Genomic DNA, 19,951 nt, shown 5'->3' with positions numbered 1-19,951 from the left:
CTCTCCAGAATGAAGGATATTTATCTCTAGTGACCCACCTTCTCCTCTCCTCTCCAGAATGAAGGGTATTTATCTCTAGTGACCCACCTCCTCTCCAGAATGAAGGATATTTATCTCTGGTGACCCACATTCTCCTCTCCAGAATGAAGGATATTTATCTCTAGTGACCCACCTCCTCCTCTCCTCTCCAGAATGAAGGGTATTTATCTCTAGTGACCCACCTTCTCCTCTCCAGAATGAAGGGTATTTATCTCTAGTGACCCACCTTCTCCTCTCCAGAATGAAGGATATTTATCTCTAGTGACCCACCTTCTCCTCTCCTCTCCAGAATGAAGGATATTTATCTCTAGTGACCCACCTTCTCCTCTCCTCTCCAGAATGAAGGATATTTATCTCTGGTGACCCACCTTCTCCTCTCCAGAATGAAGGGTATTTATCTCTAGTGACCCACCTTCTCCTCTCCAGAATGAAGGGTATTTATCTCTAGTGACCCACCTTCTCCTCTCCTCTCCAGAATGAAGGATATTTATCTCTAGTGACCCACCTTCTCCTCTCCAGAATGAAGGGTATTTATCTCTAGTGACCCACCTTCTCCTCTCCAGAATGAAGGGTATTTATCTCTAGTGACCCACCTTCTCCTCTCCTCTCCAGAATGAAGGGTATTTATCTCTAGTGACCCACCTTCTCCTCTCCTCTCCAGAATGAAGGGTATTTATCTCTAGTGACCCACCTCCTCCTCTCCTCTCCAGAATGAAGGATATTTATCTCTAGTGACCCACCTTCTCCTCTCCAGAATGAAGGATATTTATCTCTAGTGACCCACCTTCTCCTCTCCTCTCCAGAATGAAGGGTATTTGTCTCTAGTGACCCACCTTCTCCTCTCCTCTCCAGAATGAAGGGTATTTATCTCTAGTGACCCACCCTCTCCTCTCCAGAATGAAGGGTATTTATCTCTAGTGACCCACCTTCTCCTCTCCAGAATGAAGGATATTTATCTCTAGTGACCCACCTCCTCCTCTCCTCTCCAGAATGAAGGATATTTATCTCTAGTGACCCACCTGCTCCTCTCCTCTCCAGAATGAAGGGTATTTATCTCTAGTGACCCACCTTCTCCTCTCCTCTCCAGAATGAAGGATATTTATCTCTAGTGACCCACCTTCTCCTCTCCTCTCCAGAATGAAGGATATTTATCTCTGGTGACCCACCTTCTCCTCTCCAGAATGAAGGGTATTTATCTCTCGTGACCCACCTCCTCCTCTCCTCTCCAGAATGAAGGGTATTTATCTCTAGTGACCCACCTTCTCCTCTCCAGAATGAAGGGTATTTATCTCTCGTGACCCACCTCCTCCTCTCCTCTCCAGAATGAAGGATATTTATCTCTAGTGACCCACCTTCTCCTCTCCAGAATGAAGGATATTTATCTCTAGTGACCCACCTTCTCCTCTCCTCTCCAGAATGAAGGGTATTTATCTCTAGTGACCCACCTTCTCCTCTCCAGAATGAAGGGTATTTATCTCTAGTGACCCACCTTCTCCTCTCCAGAATGAAGGGTATTTATCTCTAGTGACCCACCTTCTCCTCTCCAGAATGAAGGATATTTATCTCTAGTGACCCACCTTCTCCTCTCCAGAATGAAGGATATTTATCTCTAGTGACCCACCTTCTCCTCTCCAGAATGAAGGATATTTATCTCTAGTGACCCACCTCTCCTCTCCAGAATGAAGGGTATTTATCTCTAGTGACCCACCTTCTCCTCTCCAGAATGAAGGGTATTTATCTCTAGTGGCCCACCTTCTCCTCTCCTCTCCAGAATGAAGGATATTTATCTCTAGTGACCCACCTTCTCCTCTCCTCTCCAGAATGAAGGATATTTATCTCTAGTGACCCACCTTCTCCTCTCCTCTCCAGAATGAAGGGTATTTATCTCTAGTGACCCACCTTCTCCTCTCCTCTCCAGAATGAAGGGTATTTATCTCTAGTGACCCACCTTCTCCTCTCCTCTCCAGAATGAAGGGTATTTATCTCTAGTGACCCACCTTCTCCTCTCCTCTCCAGAATGAAGGGTATTTATCTCTGGTGACCCACCTTCTCCTCTCCTCTCCAGAATGAAGGGTATTTATCTCTGGTGACCCACCTTCTCCTCTCCTCTCCAGAATGAAGGATATTTATCTCTAGTGACCCACCTCCTCCTCTCCTCTCTAGAATGAAGGGTATTTATCTCTAGTGACCCACCTTCTCCTCTCCAGAATGAAGGATATTTATCTCTAGTGACCCACCTTCTCCTCTCCTCTCCAGAATGAAGGATATTTATCTCTAGTGACCCACCTTCTCCTCTCCTCTCCAGAATGAAGGATATTTATCTCTAGTGACCCACCTTCTCCTCTCCTCTCCAGAATGAAGGATATTTATCTCTAGTGGCCCACCTTCTCCTCTCCAGAATGAAGGATATTTATCTCTAGTGACCCACCTTCTCCTCTCCTCTCCAGAATGAAGGATATTTATCTCTAGTGACCCACCTTCTCCTCTCCTCTCCAGAATGAAGGATATTTATCTCTAGTGACCCACCTTCTCCTCTCCTCTCCAGAATGAAGGATATTTATCTCTAGTGACCCACCCTCTCCTCTCCAGAATGAAGGATATTTATCTCTAGTGACCCACCTTCTCCTCTCCTCTCCAGAATGAAGGATATTTATCTCTAGTGACCCACCTTCTCCTCTCCTCTCCAGAATGAAGGATATTTATCTCTAGTGACCCACCTCCTCCTCTCCTCTCCAGAATGAAGGATATTTATCTCTAGTGACCCACCTTCTCCTCTCCAGAATGAAGGATATTTATCTCTAGTGACCCACCTTCTCCTCTCCTCTCCAGAATGAAGGATATTTATCTCTAGTGACCCACCCTCTCCTCTCCAGAATGAAGGATATTTATCTCTAGTGACCCACCTTCTCCTCTCCTCTCCAGAATGAAGGATATTTATCTCTGGTGACCCACCTTCTCCTCTCCAGAATGAAGGATATTTATCTCTAGTGACCCACCTTCTCCTCTCCTCTCCAGAATGAAGGGTATTTATCTCTGGTGACCCACCTTCTCCTCTCCAGAATGAAGGATATTTATCTCTAGTGACCCACCTTCTCCTCTCCTCTCCAGAATGAAGGATATTTATCTCTAGTGACCCACCTTCTCCTCTCCAGAATGAAGGGTATTTATCTCTAGTGACCCATCTTCTCCTCTCCAGAATGAAGGATATTTATCTCTAGTGACCCACCTTCTCCTCTCCAGAATGAAGGATATTTATCTCTAGTGACCCACCTTCTCCTCTCCAGAATGAAGGATATTTATCTCTAGTGACCCACCTTCTCCTCTCCTCTCCAGAATGAAGGATATTTATCTCTAGTGACCCACCTTCTCCTCTCCAGAATGAAGGGTATTTATCTCTAGTGACCCATCTTCTCCTCTCCAGAATGAAGGATATTTATCTCTAGTGACCCACCTTCTCCTCTCCAGAATGAAGGATATTTATCTCTAGTGACCCACCTTCTCCTCTCCAGAATGAAGGATATTTATCTCTAGTGACCCACCTTCTCCTCTCCTCTCCAGAATGAAGGATATTTATCTCTAGTGACCCACCTTCTCCTCTCCTCTCCAGAATGAAGGATATTTATCTCTAGTGACCCACCTTCTCCTCTCCTCTCCAGAATGAAGGATATTTATCTCTAGTGACCCACCTTCTCCTCTCCAGAATGAAGGATATTTATCTCTAGTGACCCACCTTCTCCTCTCCTCTCCAGAATGAAGGATATTTATCTCTAGTGACCCACCTTCTCCTCTCCTCTCCAGAATGAAGGATATTTATCTCTAGTGACCCACCTTCTCCTCTCCAGAATGAAGGGTTTTATCTCTAGTGACCCATCTTCTCCTCTCCAGAATGAAGGATATTTATCTCTAGTGACCCACCTTCTCCTCTCCAGAATGAAGGATATTTATCTCTAGTGACCCACCTTCTCCTCTCCAGAATGAAGGATATTTATCTCTAGTGACCCACCTTCTCCTCTCCTCTCCAGAATGAAGGATATTTATCTCTAGTGACCCACCTTCTCCTCTCCTCTCCAGAATGAAGGATATTTATCTCTAGTGACCCACCTTCTCCTCTCCTCTCCAGAATGAAGGATATTTATCTCTAGTGACCCACCTTCTCCTCTCCAGAATGAAGGATATTTATCTCTAGTGACCCACCTTCTCCTCTCCTCTCCAGAATGAAGGATATTTATCTCTAGTGACCCACCTTCTCCTCTCCTCTCCAGAATGAAGGATATTTATCTCTAGTGACCCACCTTCTCCTCTCCTCTCCAGAATGAAGGATATTTATCTCTAGTGACCCACCTTCTCCTCTCCTCTCCAGAATGAAGGATATTTATCTCTAGTGACCCACCTTCTCCTCTCCAGAATGAAGGATATTTATCTCTAGTGACCCACCTTCTCCTCTCCAGAATGAAGGATATTTATCTCTAGTGACCCACCTTCTCCTCTCCAGAATGAAGGATATTTATCTCTAGTGACCCACCTTCTCCTCTCCTCTCCAGAATGAAGGATATTTATCTCTAGTGACCCACCTTCTCCTCTCCTCTCTAGAATGAAGGATATTTATCTCTAGTGACCCACCTTCTCCTCTCCTCTCCAGAATGAAGGATATTTATCTCTAGTGACCCACCTTCTCCTCTCCTCTCCAGAATGAAGGATATTTATCTCTAGTGACCCACCTTCTCCTCTCCTCTCCAGAATGAAGGATATTTATCTCTAGTGACCCACCTTCTCCTCTCCTCTCCAGAATGAAGGATATTTATCTCTAGTGACCCAACTTCTCCTCTCCAGAATGAAGGACATTTATCTCTAGTGACCCACCTTCTCCTCTCCTCTCCAGAATGAAGGATATTTATCTCTAGTGACCCACCTTCTCCTCTCCTCTCCAGAATGAAGGATATTTATCTCTAGTGACCCACCTTCTCCTCTCCTCTCCAGAATGAAGGACATTTATCTCTAGTGACCCACCTTCTCCTCTCCAGAATGAAGGATATTTATCTCTAGTGACCCACCTTCTCCTCTCCAGAATGAAGGGTATTTATCTCTGGTGACCCACCTTCTCCTCTCCAGAATGAAGGATATTTATCTCTAGTGACCCACCTCCTCTCCAGAATGAAGGATATTTATCTCTAGTGACCCACCTTCTCCTCTCCAGAATGAAGGATATTTATCTCTAGTGACCCACCTTCTCTTCTCCTCTCCAGAATGAAGGATATTTATCTCTAGTGACCCACCTTCTCCTCTCCAGAATGAAGGATATTTATCTCTAGTGACCCACCTTCTCCTCTCCTCTCCAGAATGAAGGATATTTATCTCTAGTGACCCACCTTCTCCTCTCCAGAATGAAGGGTATTTATCTCTAGTGACCCACCTTCTCCTCTACAGAATGAAGGATATTTATCTCTAGTGACCCACCTTCTCCTCTCCAGAATGAAGGGTATTTATCTCTAGTGACCCACCTCCTCTCCAGAATGAAGGATATTTATCTCTAGTGACCCACCTTCTCCTCTCCAGAATGAAGGATATTTATCTCTAGTGACCCACCTTCTCTCCTCTCCAGAATGAAGGGTATTTATCTCTAGTGACCCACCTTCTCCTCTCCAGAATGAAGGATATTTATCTCTAGTGACCCACCTTCTCCTCTACAGAATGAAGGATATTTATCTCTAGTGACCCACCTTCTCCTCTCCAGAATGAAGGATATTTATCTCTAGTGACCCACCTTCTCCTCTCCAGAATGAAGGATATTTATCTCTAGTGACCCACCTTCTCTCCTCTCCAGAATGAAGGGTATTTATCTCTAGTGACCCACCTTCTCCTCTCCAGAATGAAGGATATTTATCTCTAGTGGCCCACCTTCTCCTCTCCAGAATGAAGGGTATTTATCTCTAGTGACCCACCTTCTCCTCTCCTCTCCAGAATGAAGGATATTTATCTCTAGTGACCCACCTTCTCCTCTCCAGAATGAAGGATATTTATCTCTAGTGACCCACCTTCTCCTCTCCAGAATGAAGGATATTTATCTCTAGTGACCCACCTTCTCCTCTCCTCTCCAGAATGAAGGGTATTTATTTCTAGTGACCCACCTTCTCCTCTCCTCTCCAGAATGAAGGCTATTTATCTCTAGTGACCCACCTTCTCCTCTCCTCTCCAGAATGAAGGGTATTTATCTCTAGTGACCCACCTTCTCCTCTCCAGAATGAAGGATATTTATTTCTAGTGACCCACCTTCTCCTCTCCAGAATGAAGGATATTTATCTCTAGTGACCCACCTTCTCCTCTCCAGAATGAAGGATATTTATCTCTAGTGACCCACCTTCTCCTCTCCAGAATGAAGGATATTTATCTCTAGTGACCCACCTTCTCCTCTCCAGAATGAAGGATATTTATCTCTAGTGACCCACCTTCTCCTCTCCTCTCCAGAATGAAGGGTATTTATCTCTAGTGACCCACCTCCTCCTCTCCTCTCCAGAATGAAGGGTATTTATCTCTAGTGACCCACCTTCTCCTCTCCTCTCCAGAATGAAGGGTATTTATCTCTAGTGACCCACCTTCTCCTCTCCTCTCCAGAATGAAGGGTATTTATCTCTAGTGACCCACCTCCTCCTCTCCTCTCCAGAATGAAGGGTATTTATCTCTAGTGACCCACCTTCTCCTCTCCTCTCCAGAATGAAGGGTATTTATCTCTAGTGACCCACCTCCTCCTCTCCTCTCCAGAATGAAGGGTATTTATCTCTAGTGACCCACCTTCTCCTCTCCAGAATGAAGGGTATTTATCTCTAGTGACCCACCTTCTCCTCTCCAGAATGAAGGATATTTATCTCTAGTGACCCACCTTCTCCTCTCCAGAATGAAGGATATTTATCTCTGGTGACCCACCTTCTCCTCTCCAGAATGAAGGGTATTTATCTCTAGTGACCCACCTTCTCCTCTCCTCTCCAGAATGAAGGGTATTTATCTCTAGTGACCCACCTTCTCCTCTCCAGAATGAAGGATATTTATCTCTAGTGACCCACCTTCTCCTCTCCTCTCCAGAATGAAGGATATTTATCTCTAGTGACCCACCTTCTCCTCTCCAGAATGAAGGATATTTATCTCTAGTGACCCACCTTCTCCTCTCCAGAATGAAGGGTATTTATCTCTAGTGACCCACCTTCTCCTCTCCTCTCCAGAATGAAGGATATTTATCTCTAGTGACCCACCTTCTCCTCTCCTCTCTAGAATGAAGGATATTTATCTCTAGTGACCCACCTTCTCCTCTCCTCTCCAGAATGAAGGATATTTATCTCTAGTGACCCACCTTCTCCTCTCCAGAATGAAGGATATTTATCTCTAGTGACCCACCTTCTCCTCTCCTCTCCAGAATGAAGGATATTTATCTCTAGTGACCCACCTTCTCCTCTCCTCTCCAGAATGAAGGATATTTATCTCTAGTGACCCACCTTCTCCTCTCCTCTCCAGAATGAAGGGTATTTATCTCTAGTGACCCACCTTCTCCTCTCCTCTCCAGAATGAAGGGTATTTATTTCTTGTGACCCACCTTCTCCTCTCCTCTCCAGAATGAAGGATATTTATCTCTAGTGACCCACCTTCTCCTCTCCTCTCCAGAATGAAGGGTATTTATCTCTAGTGACCCACCTTCTCCTCTCCAGAATGAAGGATATTTATCTCTAGTGACCCACCTTCTCCTCTCCTCTCCAGAATGAAGGGTATTTATCTCTAGTGACCCACCTTCTCCTCTCCTCTCCAGAATGAAGGGTATTTATCTCTGGTGACCCACCTTCTCCTCTCCTCTCTAGAATGAAGGGTATTTATCTCTAGTGACCCACCTTCTCCTCTCCTCTCTAGAATGAAGGGTATTTATCTCTGGTGACCCACCTTCTCCTCTCCTCTCCAGAATGAAGGGTATTTATCTCTCGTGACCCACCTCCTCCTCTCCTCTCTAGAATGAAGGATATTTATCTCTAGTGACCCACCTTCTCCTCTCCTCTCCAGAATGAAGGGTATTTATCTCTGGTGAAATTCTACCATGGATCTGTGTGTGTAGGTGGGTTTAGAGGCAGAGTTGTTTGTCAGATAGTGACGTCAGACCCTGGGTATTTTAACATGCCATCACACACACACACACACACACACACACACACACACCACCACCACCACCACCCCCGTAACAAGCCCAACCCTCTGTGTGTGACAGCTGCTGTGTGTGGGGGAGGGAGGAGAGGATCGTGGGTGTATGTACGCACATTGTGTGTGTGTGAGCAAGTGTTGGTACAGTGTGTGTGTGTGTGTTGGTGCAGTGTTGGTGCAGTGTGTGTGTTGGTGCAGTGTGTGTATGTGTGGTCATTCTATCAGTGACAGCTTTATGCTATCTTGTTTCCCCTCTATTCATCTCAGACGCACTGTGTGAGCGCTGACCAGTGGACATGGTGCCATGGTAACAGAGAGACTCAGCCTGTAAGCGTTCCCTACTCCTCTCTTCTTCTGTGGTTTGTGTTTTATAATGGAGCTCTAGTGGTTTATATGAATGGAGCTCTAGTGGTTTATATGGATGGAGCTCTAGTGGTTTATATGGATGGAGCTCTAGTGGTTTATATGGATGGAGCTCTAGTGGTTTATATGGATGGAGCTCTAGTGGTTTATATGGATGGAGCTCTAGTGGTTTATATGGATGGAGCTCTAGTGGTTTATATGGATGGAGCTCTAGTGGTTTATATGGATGGAGCTCTAGTGGTTTATATGGATGGAGCTCTAGTGGTTTATATGGATGGAGCTCTAGTGGTTTATATGGATGGAGCTCTAGTGGTTTATATGGATGGAGCTCTCGTGGTTTATATGGGTGGAGCTCTAGTGGTTTATATGGGTGGAGCTCTAGTGGTTTATATGGGTGGAGCTCTTATGACTGGAGCTCTAGTGGTTTATATGGATGGAGCTCTAGTGGTTTATATGAATGGAGCTCTAGTGGTTTATATGGATGGAGCTCTAGTGGTTTATATGGATGGAGCTCTAGTGGTTTATATGGATGGAGCTCTAGTGGTTTATATGGATGGAGCTCTAGTGGTTTATATGGATGGAGCTCTTATGGAGCTCTAGTGGTTTATATGGATGGAGCTCTAGTGGTTTATATGGATGGAGCTCTTATGGAGCTCTAGTGGTTTATATGGATGGAGCTCTAGTGGTTTATATGGATGGAGCTCAAGTGGTTTATATGGATGGAGCTCTAGTGGTTTATATGGATGGAGCTCTAGTGGTTTATATGGATGGAGCTCTAGTGGTTTATATGGATGGAGCTCTAGTGGTTTATATGGATGGAGCTCTAGTGGTTTATATGAATGGAGCTCTAGTGGTTTATATGAATGTAACATCAATAGGGTTTAGGTTACTGTCATTCATATTCACCCAGTTCAATGTAACAGTGATGGGTTTAGGTTACTGTCATTCATATCCACCCAGTTCAATGTAACAGTGACAGGTTTAGGTTACTGTCATTCATATTCACCCAGTTCAATGTAACAGTGATGGGTTTAGGTTACTGTCATTCATATTCACCCAGTTCAATGTAACAGTGACAGGTTTAGGTTACTGTCATTCATATTCACCCAGTTCAATGTAACAGTGACAGGTTTAGGTTACTGTCATTCACCCAGTTCAATGTAACAGTGACGGGTTTAGGTTACTGTCATTCACCCAGTTCAATGTAACAGTGATGAGTTTAGGTTACTGTCATTCATTTTCACCCAGTTCAATGTAACAGTGATGGGTTTAGGTTACTGTCATTCATATTCACCCAGTTCAATGTAACAGTGATGGGTTTAGGTTACTGTCATTCACCCAGTTCAATGTAACAGTGACGGGTTTAGGTTACTGTCATTCACCCAGTTCAATGTAACAGTGATGAGTTTAGGTTACTGTCATTCATTTTCACCCAGTTCAATGTAACAGTGATGGGTTTAGGTTACTGTCATTCATATTCACCCAGTTCAATGTAACAGTGACAGGTTTAGGTTACTGTCATTCACCCAGTTCAATGTAACAGTGATGGGTTTAGGTTACTGTCATTCACCCAGTTCAATGTAACAGTGACAGGTTTAGGTTGCTGTCATTCACCCAGTTCAATGTAACAGTGACGGGTTTAGGTTACTGTCATTCATATTCACCCAGTTCAATGTAACAGTGATAGGTTTAGGTTACTGTCATTCATATTCACCCAGTTCAATGTAACAGTGACAGGTTTAGGTTACTGTCATTCACCCAGTTCAATGTAACAGTGACGGGTTTAGGTTACTGTCATTCACCCAGTTCAATGTAACAGTGACAGGTTTAGGTTACTGTCATTCACCCAGTTCAATGTAACTTTACATAATTTTCCCCTATACCCATCATGAGGTTGCTACAACCTAGCGTACGAATGAAAAGTTTATTACGAAGAAGCACACAGGTCGAGAGACACATTGGGCAAATGAAGGAGATAGTGACACGTACAATATTGCCTTGAAAAGTCTTGCCTGCATCCAGCTGTTCTAGGGTGTGATCATTAGTCCAGACTCTTGCCTGCATCTAGCTGTTCTAGGGTGTGATCATTAGTCAACTCTTGCCTGCATCTAGCTGTTCTAGGGTGTGATCATTAGTCCAGACTCTTGCCTGCATCTAGCTGTTCTAGGGTGTGATCATTAGTCCAGACTCTTGCCTGCATCTAGCTGTTCTAGGGCGTGATCATTAGTCCAGACTCTTGCCTGCATCTAGCTGTTCTAGGGCGTGATCATTAGTCCAGACTCTTGCCTGCATCTAGCTGTTCTAGGGTGTGATCATTAGTCCAGACTCTTGCCTGCATCTAGCTGTTCTAGGGGCGTGATCATTAGTCCAGACTCTTGCCTGCATCTAGCTGTTCTAGGGTGTGATCATTAGTCCAGACTCTTGCCTGCATCTAGCTGTTCTAGGGTGTGATCATTAGTCTAGACTCTTGCCTGCATCTAGCTACATCTAGCTGTTCTAGAGTGTGATCATTAGTCCAGACGACTCTTGCCTGCATCTAGCTGTTCTAGAGTGTGATCATTAGTCCAGACTCTTGCCTGCATCTAGCTGCATCTAGCTGTTCTAGGGGTGTGATCATTAGTCCAGACTCTTGCCTGCATCTAGCTGTTCTAGGGGTGTGATCATTAGTCCAGACTCTTGCCTGCATCTAGCTGTTCTAGGGTGTGATCATTAGTCCAGACTCTTGCCTGCATCTAGCTGTTCTAGGGTGTGATCATTAGTCTAGACTCTTGCCTGCATCTAGCTGCATCTAGCTGTTCTAGAGTGTGATCATTAGTCCAGACTCTTGCCTGCATCTAGCTGTTCTAGGGGTGTGATCATTAGTCCAGACTCTTGCCTGCATCTAGCTGTTCTAGGGTGTGATCATAATGTCCAAACACATGCAAACGAGCTTTACAAATCTTCGTACCATAACCACTGCACACAGTCAACATCGTTATCAATGTCACCATATTGGCTCACATCATAGTAAACATCGCTCCTAGAACTAATGAGTTAGTATAATAACACAACGGAATATAGCTCTCTGCAGATTCTCAAGTGGAATAAATTAATTTGTCCAAAACTATTCAACTAATGTCTCTCTCACTCTCTTTGAGTCAACTACTTAGCACATTTTAATGCATTGCAGTGCTAGCTATCTGTCATTTAATGCATTGCAGTGCTAGCTAGCTGTCGTTTAATGCATTGCAGTGCTAGCTAGCTGTCGTTTTAATGCATTGCAGTGCTAGCTAGCTGTCGTTTATTGCATTGCAGTGCTAGCTAGCTGTCGTTTAATGCATTGCAGTGCTAGCTAGCTGTCGTTTAATGCTACCTTAATTTCCGGACTATAAGCCGCTACTTTATTCCCAGGCTTTGAACCTCGCGGTTTATACAATGACGCGGCTAATTTATGGATTTTTCCCGCTTTCACAAGATTCATGTCTCCAGAAAACTGAGCACCGTCACATAATGTGCTGTAAATCGAGCTCAAACTTCCCATCATTCTGATTACGGTAGTTATTTTGTCACCCTCGTCATGGCAAAGACACGGAGAAATGCATATGATGCAGCTTTCAAGTTGAAGGCGATCGATCTGGCTGTTGGAAAAGGAAATAGAGCTGCTGCATGGGAGCTTGGCCTTAATGAGTCGATGATAAGACGTTGGAAACAGCAGCGTGAGGAACTGACTCAGTGCAGAAAGACAACAAAAGCTTTCAGAGGGAAGAAAAGCAGATGGCCCAAAGTATTTGCAGCCACTCGACATCAGTGTAAATGCATTTAAGGTGGCGCTCCTTGTTCAGTGGGAGGCTTGGATGACAAGTGGGGAGAAATCCTTCACTAAAACGGACCGCAGGCGAAGAGCATCTTATGGTCAAGTCTGCCAGTGGGTCCTGACAGCGTGGAGCATTGTTAAAAAATCCACTGTCATCAACGGGTTTCGAAAGGCTGGACTGCTGCGTGTTGAAGAGGGCAGCATGAGCTCAGCGGGGTATTTGCCTCCGCATGAAAGTGACGAGAGCGACAATGAAAACGATCCAACATCGGATGAAGCAGTTCTGAGGCTATTCAACTCCGACACCGAAGGAGATGACTTCAGTGGTTTCAGTGCACAGGAGGAGGAAGATGGTGACCAATGACTTTCTTGGTAGGCTACTGATTTAAATTTTTGTTACAAGCCGTGTTTCGTTAAAGCCTATTTCTTTTCGATAGAAGCCGTGTTTCGTTTAAAGGCTGTGTAAAGTTAATTTGTTTCAATGTACCGGTAGGCACCTGCGGCTTATAGACACGTGCGCCTTATTTATGTACAAAATGCATATTTTTCTAATAATTCAGTGGATGTGGCTTATATTCAGGCTTAATAGTCCAGCAGGAGACGGTAGATTCGGTCTCTGATCCTCTGGTGGACAACTGAGCCCACCATGTCAGTTCCGTGGCGCTACCTTGCAGAGTGCTGTCGAGGCGACTCTAGACCTTCTTTGCAAAACAGTTTTAATCAGTTATTTGGTGACGTGAATATAATGACTATCGTTGACTATCGTTGACTATTGTTTTTCTGAACTTAAAAAAAAAAGGTGTCATTATTATTTTTTTCTGAAATTCACTGAGTGGGATGGTCTTAGGAGCTGCTCTACTGGTTTACCTACGCAGGCACTTAGGATTTGGGCAGGTCTGAATTTGTCTTTAGTCATTAATACACCTGTTTGTGTGTGTGTGTTCCAGTTTAGGATGTGTTGGTTATGAGTGGTGTGTTATTTAGAGAACTGGCTGTGTGTGTGTTATTTAGAGAAGTGTGTGTGTGTGTGTGTGTGTGTGTGTGTGTGTGTGTGTGTGTGTGTGTGTGTGTGTGTGATTTAGAGAACTGGCTGTGTGTGTGTGTGTGTGTTCCAGTTTAGTATGTGTTGGTTATGAGTGGTGTGTTATTTAGAGACCTGGCTGTGTGTCATTTAGATTGCTGGGTGTGCACAGATTTACAAAGCACAGAGGGGTGTGTGTGTGTGTGTGTGTGTCAGGTTTAATACACTGATTTAGCTGCAGGAAGACTCAGAGACACGTCTCCACATCCCCCAGGAGACCACACACACACACACACACACACTAACCCTGAGGCTGGCTGCGTCGTCTTCAGGGGTTCAAAGGGTCTAATAGTTGGCGACCTGTACAGAGAGAGGTGTTAAATGGAACTGTGTTTTGTGCCCATGAGACACGGAGAGTAGGCTTTACCCTCGGAGAGTAGGCTTTACCCTCGGAGAGTAGGCTTTACCCTCGGAGAGTAGGCTTTACCCTCGGAGAGTAGGCTTTACCCTCGGAGAGTAGGCTTTACCCTCGGAGAGTAGGCTTTACCCTCGGAGAGTGGGCTCGGGGCCGCGGGGCCTTTACCCTCGGAGAGTGGGCTCGGGGCCGTGGGGCCTTTACCCTCGGAGAGTGGGCTCGGGGCCGCGTGGCTTTTTTCTCCAGTTTTTGTCCTTTTTAGTGTTTGGATCTTCCAGGCCTCTGGGACGTATTCCGGATGGGTGTGATGATGTCATCATCGGTCGACCTCTTGTATGATGATGTCAGTCTGTATTGACTACTGTGTGTGTCTGTGTGTCTCGTCTCAATAAAGCTTCAAAGTCTCCGTATCTCATCACTCCAGGTGATGCCTTCCCAGCAGCCTCCAGTCCCTTCCTGCCGGGCTATTCCGGCCCCTCCCCCCTAACCTCTGACCCAGCCTACAGATCACCCAATCAGATGGCTCAGCTCTGGGCCTCACACGCTGCCGCCCACGAAGGTAACGGACTGTTTCAGACTGTCCTTCATGTTCTGTCAGTGTTCTATCTGCGTTCCTATCTGCTCGCTTCACTACTGTCCCCTCTCTCTCCTGCTCCTGTCCTCTCTCGTCCTCCTGTCCTCTCTCTCTCCTGCCCCACTTCTATCCCTCCTCCTGTTCTCTCTCTCTCCTGCCCCACTTCTATCCCTCCTCCTGTTCTCTCTCTCTTCTGCCCCACTTCTATCCCTCCTCTTGTTCTCTCTCTCTTCTGCCCCACTTCGATCCCTCGTCCTGTCCTCTCTCTTTCCTCAGCTCTCTCTCTCTTGCCCCACTTATATCCTTCCTCCTGTCCTCTCTCTCTCTCTCTCTTCTCTCTCTTCTCTCTCTCTCTCTGCTCTCTCTCTCTCTCTGCTCTCTCTCTCCTTGTCCCTCAGCTCTCTCTCTCTCTCCTCGTCCCTCAGCTCTCTCTCTCTCTCTCCTCGTCCCTCAGCTCTCTCTCTCTCTCCTCGTCCCTCAGCTCTCTCTCTCTCTCTCCTCGTCCCTCAGCTCTCTCTCTCTCTCTCTCCTCGTCCCTCAGCTCTCTCTCTCTCCGCGTCCCTCAGCTCTCCGCGTCCCTCAGCTCTCCGCGTCCCTCAGCTCTCTCTCTCTCCTCGTCCCTCAGCTCTCTCTCTCTCCTCGTCCCTCAGCTCTCTCTCTCTCTCCTCGTCCCTCAGCTCTCCTCGTCCCTCAGCTCTCCTCGTCCCTCAGCTCTCTCTCTCTTTGTCCCTCAGCTCTCTCTCTCTTCGTCCCTCAGCTCTCTCTCTCTCCTCGTCCCTCATCTCTCTCCTGCCCCACTTCTATCCCTCTGCCTGTCCTCTTTCCTGGAGGGAAGACAGGCACATCTCTCTCTCTCTCGCGCTCTCTCTCTTGCGCTCTCTCTCTCTCGCGCTCTCTCTCTTAGGCAGAGTAGGTCAACCGTGTGTCTACAGGTCAGAGGTCAGTAGTAGGGCTATCCATTCCTGAGGTTCCCACCGCCTAAGGAGTGCAGGTATTTGCTCTGTCCCAGCACCGACCCAGCTGATGTGTGTTGTTGCTCTTCCAGGCTACGCCCCTCTCCCAGGCGGTCTGTACCCTAGCCCCTACCACCTCCCCCTGGGTAACCTGGAGCCTCCTCCCCCCTCGCTGGGCTTGGCTCAGCACCACCACCTCTACAACGCACCACACCAAGGTCAGTACACACTACCACTTCTAGACCACACTACGAGCTCCGAAAATATTCAGTCTCTTCAGATCATACTGCCTTCAGATCAAAGTATTGATTTGTAGTAGACGGTCTGAGCCCCAATAAAAAGGCCTTGTTGGTCGTTGATCACATCACCTCTCCCACGTGGTGGGGACACAAACAGATGTGTCTCAACGTGGCGTCTCGGGACCAACGTGGCGTCTCGGGACCAGCGTGGCGTCTCGGGACCAGCGTGGCGTCTCGGGACCAGCGTGGCGTCTCGGGACCAGCGTGGCGTCTCGGGACCAGCGTGGCGTCTCGGGACAAACGTGGCGTCTCGGGACCAGCGTGGCGCCTCGGGACAGATTTGTTTTGCCAACCTGTTACTGTATCTGATGTGTTGTTGTGTTCTGATGGATAATAAATTATTTTATTTCACCTTTATTTATTTAACCAGGTAGGCTAGTTGAGAACAAGTTCTCATTTACAACTGCAACCTGGCCAAGATAAAGCAAAGCAGTGTGACACAGACAACAACAACAGAGTTACACATAGAGTAAACAAACATACAGTCAATAACACTCAGGAAAAGTCTATGTACGGTGTGTGCAAATGTAGAAGAGTAGGGTGGTAAGAGAATGAATAGGTCATGGAGGCAAAATAATTACAATGTGGCATTAACACTGGAGTGCTGGATGTGCAGATGATGATGTGCAGGTAGAGATACTGGGGAGCAGAAGAGCAAGAGGATAAATAACAGTATGGGGATGAGGTAGGTAGGTGGGCTATTTACAGATGGGTTGTGTACAGGTACGGTGATCGGTAAGCTGCTCTGACAGCTGGTGCTTAAAGTTAGAGAGGTAGATATGAGACTCCAGCTTTAGAGATGTTTGCAATTTGTTCCAGTCTTTGGCAGCAGAGAACTGGAAGGAAAGGCGGCCAAAGGAAGTGTTGGCTTTGGGAATGACCAGTGAAATATACCTGAAACACTATACTCAGCAAATTGATGGATGTGGTGTTGTTGATGGATGTGGTGTTGTTGTTGGTGGAGGTGATGGTGTTGTTGTTGAATGAGGTGGTGTTGGTGTTGTTGAAGGAGGAGGTGATGGTGTTGTTGAAGGAGGAGGTGATGGTGTTGTTGAAGGAGGAGGTGATGGTGTTGTTGAAGGAGGAGGTGATGGTGTTGTTGAAGGAGGAGGTGATGGTGGTGTTGTCGAAGGAGGAGGTGATGGTGGTGTTGTCGAAGGAGGAGGTGATGGTGGTGTTGTCGAAGGAGGAGGTGATGGTGGTGTTGTCGAAGGAGGAGGTGATGGTGGTGTTGTCGAAGGAGGAGGTGATGGTGGTGTTGTCGAAGGAGGAGGTGATGGTGGTGTTGTCGAAGGAGGAGGTGATGGTGGTGTTGTCGAAGGAGGAGGTGATGGTGGTGTTGTCGAAGGAGGAGGTGATGGTGGTGTTGTCGAAGGAGGAGGTGATGGTGGTGTTGTCGAAGGAGGAGGTGATGGTGGTGTTGTCGAAGGAGGAGGTGATGGTGGTGTTGTCGAAGGAGGAGGTGATGGTGTTGTTGTCGAAGGAGGAGGTGATGGTGTTGTTGTCGAAGGAGGAGGTGATGGTGTTGTTGTCGAAGGAGGAGGTGATGGTGTTGTTGTCGAAGGAGGAGGTGATGGTGTTGTTGTCGAAGGAGGAGGTGATGGTGTTGTTGTCGAAGGAGGAGGTGATGGTGTTGTTGTCGAAGGAGGAGGTGATGGTGTTGTTGTCGAAGGAGGAGGTGATGGTGTTGTTGTCGAAGGAGGAGGTGATGGTGTTGTTGTCGAAGGAGGAGGTGATGGTGTTGTTGTCGAAGGAGGAGGTGATGGTGTTGTTGTCGAAGGAGGAGGTGATGGTGTTGTTGTCGAAGGAGGAGGTGATGGTGTTGTTGTCGAAGGAGGAGGTGATGGTGTTGTTGTCGAAGGAGGAGGTGATGGTGTTGTTGTCGAAGGAGGAGGTGATGGTGTTGTTGTCGAAGGAGGAGGTGATGGTGTTGTTGTCGAAGGAGGAGGTGATGGTGTTGTTGTCGAAGGAGGAGGTGATGGTGTTGTTGTCGAAGGAGGAGGTGATGGTGTTGTTGTCGAAGGAGGAGGTGATGGTGTTGTTGTCGAAGGAGGAGGTGATGGTGTTGTTGTCGAAGGAGGAGGTGATGGTGTTGTTGTCGAAGGAGGAGGTGATGGCGTTGTTGTCGAAGGAGGAGGTGATGGCGTTGTTGTCGAAGGAGGAGGTGATGGCGTTGTTGTCGAAGGAGGAGGTGATGGCGTTGTTGTCGAAGGAGGAGGTGATGGCGTTGTTGTCGAAGGAGGAGGTGATGGCGTTGTTGTCGAAGGAGGAGGTGATGGCGTTGTTGTCGAAGGAGGAGGTGATGGCGTTGTTGTCGAAGGAGGAGGCGTTGTTGTCGAAGGAGGAGGCGTTGTTGTCGAAGGAGGAGGCGTTGTTGTCGAAGGAGGAGGCGTTGTTGTCGAAGGAGGAGGCGTTGTTGTCGAAGGAGGAGGCGTTGTTGTCGAAGGAGGAGGCGTTGTTGTCGAAGGAGGAGGCGTTGTTGTTGTTGAAGGAGGAGGCGTTGTTGTTGTTGAAGGAGGAGGCGTTGTTGTTGTTGAAGGAGGAGGCGTTGTTGTTGTTGAAGGAGGAGGCGTTGTTGTTGTTGAAGGAGGAGGCGTTGTTGTTGTTGAAGGAGGAGGTGTTGTTGTTGTTGAAGGAGGAGGTGTTGTTGTTGAAGGAGGAGGTGTTGTTGTTGAAGGAGGAGGTGTTGTTGTTGAAGGAGGAGGTGTTGTTGTTGAAGGAGGAGGTGTTGTTGTTGAAGGAGGAGGTGTTGTTGTTGAAGGAGGAGGTGTTGTTGTTGAAGGAGGAGGTGTTGTTGTTGAAGGAGAGGGTGTTGTTGTTGAAGGAGAGGGTGTTGTTGTTGAAGGGGGAGGTGTTGTTGTTGAAGGGGGAGGTGTTGTTGTTGAAGGGGGAGGTGTTGTTGTTGAAGGAGGAGGTGTTGTTGTTGAAGGAGGCGGTGTTGTTGTTGAAGGAGGCGGTGTTGTTGTTGAAGGAGGCGGTGTTGTTGTTGAAGGAGGCGGTGTTGTTGTTGAAGGAGGCGGTGTTGTTGTTGAAGGAGGCGGTGTTGTTGTTGAAGGAGGCGGTGTTGTTGTTGAAGGAGGCGGTGTTGTTGTTGAAGGAGGAGGTGTTGTTGTTGAAGGAGGAGGTGTTGTTGTTGAAGGAGGAGGTGTTGTTGTTGAAGGAGGAGGTGTTGTTGTTGAAGGAGGGGGTGATGGTGTTGTTGTTGAAGGAGGGGGTGATGGTGTTGTTGTTGAAGGAGGGGGTGATGGTGTTGTTGTTGAAGGAGGGGGTGATGGTGTTGTTGTTGTTGAAGGAGGGGGTGATGGTGTTGTTGTTGTTGAAGGAGGGGTGATGGTGTTGTTGTTGTTGAAGGAGGGGGTGATGGTGTTGTTGTTGTTGTTGAAGGAGGAGGTGGTGATGGTGGTGTTGTTGTTGTTGAAGGAGGAGGTGGTGTTGTTGTTGTTGAAGGAGGAGGTGGTGATGGTGGTGTTGTTGTTGTTGAAGGAGGAGGTGGTGATGGTGGTGTTGTTGTTGAAGGAGGAGGTGGTGATGGTGGTGTTGTTGTTGGAGGAGGAGGTGATGGTGGTGTTGTTGTTGGAGGAGGAGGTGATGGTGGTGTTGTTGTTGGAGGAGGAGGTGATGGTGTTGTTGTTGTTGGAGGAGGAGGTGGTGGTGGTGGTGTTGTTGGAGGAGGAGGTGGTGGTGGTGGTGGTGGTGTTGGAGGAGGAGGTGGTGGAGGTGGTGGTGTTGCTGGAGGATGAGGCGGTGGTGGTGTTGCTGGAGGATGAGGCGATGGTGGTGTTGCTGGAGGATGAGGCGATGGTGGTGTTGCTGGAGGATGAGGCGATGGTGGTGTTGCTGGAGGATGAGGCGATGGTGGTGTTGCTGGAGGATGAGGCGATGGTGGTGTTGCTGGAGGATGAGGCGATGGTGGTGTTGCTGGAGGATGAGGCGATGGTGGTGTTGCTGGAGGATGAGGCGATGGTGGTGTTGCTGGAGGATGAGGCGATGGTGGTGTTGCTGGAGGATGAGGCGATGGTGGTGTTGCTGGAGGATGAGGCGATGGTGGTGTTGCTGGAGGATGAGGCGATGGTGGTGTTGCTGGAGGATGAGGCGATGGTGGTGTTGCTGGAGGATGAGGCGATGGTGGTGTTGCTGGAGGATGAGGCGATGGTGGTGTTGCTGGAGGATGAGGCGATGGTGGTGTTGCTGGAGGATGAGGCGATGGTGGTGTTGCTGGAGGATGAGGCGATGGTGGTGTTGCAGGATGAGGCGATGTTGTTGTTGCAGGATGAGGCGATGGTGTTGTTGCAGGATGAGGCGATGGTGTTGTTGCAGGATGAGGC

At 47.3% G+C, this 19,951-nt stretch overlaps 1 protein-coding gene across 1 annotated transcript in view; it reads left to right on the top strand.

Annotated features, from left to right (window-relative positions):
- The window catches only part of tnrc18 (trinucleotide repeat containing 18), a 182,469-nt gene that overhangs the window by 17,283 nt on the left and 145,235 nt on the right, over nucleotides 1-19,951 (top strand). Inside the window, 2 exon segments of the mRNA XM_064964656.1 lie at nucleotides 14,225-14,359; nucleotides 15,420-15,545. Coding sequence (XP_064820728.1) covers nucleotides 14,225-14,359; nucleotides 15,420-15,545 — 261 coding nt within the window.

This window comes from Oncorhynchus masou, unplaced genomic scaffold (assembly GCF_036934945.1).
Source record: "Oncorhynchus masou masou isolate Uvic2021 unplaced genomic scaffold, UVic_Omas_1.1 unplaced_scaffold_181, whole genome shotgun sequence".
Lineage (NCBI taxonomy): Eukaryota > Metazoa > Chordata > Actinopteri > Salmoniformes > Salmonidae > Oncorhynchus > Oncorhynchus masou.
Note: the sequence above shows the minus strand (reverse complement) of the source record. Positions and strands in the feature narration are given on the sequence as shown.